Source organism: Pistacia vera, unplaced genomic scaffold (assembly GCF_008641045.1).
Source record: "Pistacia vera cultivar Batoury unplaced genomic scaffold, PisVer_v2 Contig1533, whole genome shotgun sequence".
Lineage (NCBI taxonomy): Eukaryota > Viridiplantae > Streptophyta > Magnoliopsida > Sapindales > Anacardiaceae > Pistacia > Pistacia vera.
The window spans coordinates 14,388-17,724 of NW_022195612.1; the positions used below are offsets into that span (position 1 = coordinate 14,388).

General features: G+C 37.6%; 1 protein-coding gene across 2 annotated transcripts; it reads left to right on the top strand.

Annotated features, from left to right (window-relative positions):
• Nucleotides 1-275: 275 nt before the first annotated feature.
• On the top strand, nt 276-3,336 carry LOC116124600 (putative protein FAR1-RELATED SEQUENCE 10). Of its 2 annotated transcripts, XR_004127232.1 has the most exons (4): nt 276-1,358; nt 1,436-1,879; nt 1,963-2,689; nt 3,253-3,336. XR_004127232.1 is itself a non-coding variant. In XM_031410330.1 (3 exons), the coding sequence occupies exons 1-3, from the start codon at nt 330-332 to the stop codon at nt 2,566-2,568; spliced, it is 2,079 nt and encodes a 692-aa protein (XP_031266190.1). In that variant the 5' UTR covers nt 276-329; the 3' UTR covers nt 2,569-3,031. The 2 variants fall into 2 exon arrangements, 1 of the variants encoding a protein (XP_031266190.1); XM_031410330.1 differs by lacking the exon at nt 3,253-3,336 and having other exon boundaries at nt 1,963-3,031.
• The last annotated feature ends 1 nt before the right edge of the window (nt 3,337 follows it).

The following is a 3,337-nucleotide window of genomic DNA, read 5'->3' on the forward strand; positions in this document are numbered from 1 at the left end:
GCAAATTTGCAATTCAACTGCAAGTAATGAGTTTTCTTAGATTCATTTTAGGTTTCATCTGTTAATTGTTGAAAGTCCCTTTTTTATTTTTTAGAACGGAAAAATAACAGAAGAAGAGAATTAAAGAAAGGCTTATGTTTGATGTGGTTTTTGTTTCAAAGGGTACATAATGAAATTAGGAAAATTACTTATGCTGTAGTGGAACCATATCTTACTGTTGTTTCAGAAAATGATTCTAAGATTCTGAATCATAACACCTTTTCTGTTCATGGTATTTGTGCAGCATGAGGGTTTGAAACTAGGAATACATTTTTCAGTTTCCCAAAGAAATGGCAACAAAACCATCCACTAACATCTGGATTCGACGTCAGCAGTGTCCATGTGGAGATTGGAAGTGTTACATTAAGTACGAAGGAGACGATCAGACATCAGCAAGTTCTCAGCAAGTAAAGACAGAGGCACTGTCATCCACGTCATTTCAGGAAGCTGCCTTCACTCCTTATGTGGGTCAGATATTCAAAAGTGATGATGAGGCTTTTGAATACTACAGTAATTTCGCAAGGAAGAATGGATTTTCAATCAGAAAAGCACGCTCAACTGAAAGCCAAAATTTAGGTATCTACCGGAGAGACTTTGTTTGTTATCGTTCTGGATTTAATCAGCCGAGAAAAAAGGCAAATGTGGAGCATCCCAGGGATCGAAAGTCAGTACGATGTGGATGCGATGCAAAGCTGTATTTGACGAAGGAAATTGTTGATGGTGTCACTCAGTGGTACATTTCACAATTTAGTAATGTTCACAACCATGAATTATTGGAAGATGACCAAGTGCGTTTGCTTCCTGCATATCGGAAGATACAGGAGGCTGATCAAGAAAGGATTCTCTTACTCTCCAAAGCTGGGTTTCCTGTGAATCGGATAGTTAAGGTGTTGGAACTAGAAAAGGGAGTTCAACCTGGCCAGTTGCCTTTTATAGAGAAGGATGTGAGAAACTTTGTTCGGACTTGTAAGAAGACCGTTCAGGAAAATGATGCATTGCTTACGGAGAAAAGGGAAAATGATTTACTGGAACTTCTTGAGGCCTGTAAGGCTATGGCACAGAGGGATGTGGATTTCGTTTATGACTATACAACTGATGAAAATGATAAAGTTGAAAATATTGCTTGGTCATATGGAGATTCTGTTCGTGCTTATACACTGTTTGGCGATGTGGTTACATTTGACTCCACTTATCGTTCTATCACCTATGGATTGCTCCTAGGAGTTTGGTTTGGCATGGATAATCATGGTAACGCTATTTTGTTGGGGTGTGTATTGCTGCAAGATGAAAGTTCTCATTCATTTGCATGGGCGTTACAGGTTTGTGGACGCAAATTCTTGTGATACAGTCGCATCAATCTTCATCTGCCTTTTTATGATTTTCTTCTTTTGAACAGACTTTTGTCCGCCTTATGAGAGGAAGACGTCCACAGACAATTCTAACAGATATAGATTCAGGGCTGCGGGATGGTATAGCAAGGGAATTGCCAAATACTAAACATGTTATTTGTATATGGCATATCCTGTCCAAATTATCCAGTTGGTTCTCTCTGCCTCTTGGATCACAGTTTGAAGAATTTAAAGCTGAGTTTAATATTTTGTGTCACCTGGAGAATGTAGAAGATTTTGAACACCAGTGGAATCTTTTGGTTGCTCGTTTTGGACTTGCTTCAGATAAACACATAGCTTTACTCTTCTCATATCGAGCATCCTGGCCATTTTCCTATATTAGAGGTTACTTTCTGGCTCGTGCAATGACAGCAGAGTTTTCTCAATCTTTGGATACTTTCTTGAAAAGAATCTTGAGTGGACAAACATGTTTGCAAATTTTCTTTGAGCAGGTATTTGGCTCACATGTCAGGTATTTTTGTCCAATATTTACTGTTTTTGATCTATGTCCTGAATTTGTTTGCAATATTTGCAGGTTGGTACTGCTGCCAACTTTGGAAATTTAACCAGAGAAGGAATGCAGTATATGCATATCAAAACCTGCATGCCTATTGAAGAGCATGCACGAAGCATTCTTACACCATATGCCTTCCGCGTATTACAACATGAAATTGTGCTGTCCTTGCAGTATGCAACAACTGAAATGGATAATGGCTCATATCTTGTGCGACACTACAAGAAAATGGACGGCGAGTATCTTGTGATTTGGATACCTGAGGATGAGCAAATTCATTGTTCATGTAAGGAATTTGAACATTCAGGAATATTGTGCAGGCATTCTCTTCGAGTGTTTGTAGTGAAGAACTGCTTTCAGCTCCCGGAAAAATATCTTCTCCTTCGTTGGCGACTGGAGAGCTCATTAGTTCCTATGGAAGATCAGCATGCTCTAGGTAGCAGTGATCAATGTGCTGAGGCCTTTCATTCCCTTGCTGCATCTCTGTTGACAGAATCATTGATATCCAGAGAACGTTTTAGTTATGTCCATAGAGAACTTACTGGGCTTCTTGATCATGTCAGAAGTATGTCATTGAGTGATGAATATGCTGTGAATATGGCAGCTAACAATGTCAGTGAATCATAGGTTGGGCAAAGTAGCAAATGGTGGGTCAATATAGCTGCCCTTGGAAACTTTTTCTTAAAAAATTTAAGAGATACCTGGAAGATGATACAGAGAGAGGTATCGAAGGCACATTACAAGATTAGTAAGTAGTAACTACTGATGTGAATAATTTATCACTTTCTACTATTGGCAAACTAATAGAGGCTGTCAAGTACAGAATTTTTATTGTTTTCCACAGGCCATCCTAGATTTTTGCACAGATGAATTTTTATTTTCACGATTTACTGTATTTACCTTGATCATCAACTGAATGGTTAAAAGAAAATGGCGGAAGCTTGTCTTTGGTTACAGTAAGATGTAATGCATTTTTTAGAAGGCATTTTTAGATAAATGTTTTAGAAGGAGATTGTGTTTACATAGAATTTTTTTTTAATGGTTGCAGTGGTCAGAGTCTCAGTTGTTGGGATGCCTGTAAATAGAATTTTTTTTTCGTAAAACATTCCTTTTTCCTACGAATTATTCTTAGCCTTTATTATTTTTGCAATCCAATTCTTACCTGTATGAAAAGTATAACCATTGTGGACTACAAAATTTTGATGAGCAATTTAATTTAATTTTTTTTTTTTTTTTTTTTTTTGGGGAAGCAAAGTGCAACTCTTATATGTTATGTCTAACTTGACTACCAAATGTGAAATGTGTTAACAGGTAACTGGAGATAGTTTTGCCTCTGAGTGGTGTGTATAGCTAAGAACGTGTTTAAATGGGTATATGTATCTCAAGGTAGGTATGG

Bases quoted from the DNA above. Each gene is read 5' to 3' on its own strand.
- LOC116124600 (XM_031410330.1), top strand. From the start codon at position 330: ATGGCAACAAAACCATCCACTAACATCTGGATTCGACGTCAGCAGTGT. The intron at 1,359-1,435 runs GTTTGTGGACGC...TCTTTTGAACAG, and splicing joins CATTTGCATGGGCGTTACAG to ACTTTTGTCCGCCTTATGAG. The intron at 1,880-1,962 runs GTATTTGGCTCA...CAATATTTGCAG, and splicing joins TGCAAATTTTCTTTGAGCAG to GTTGGTACTGCTGCCAACTT.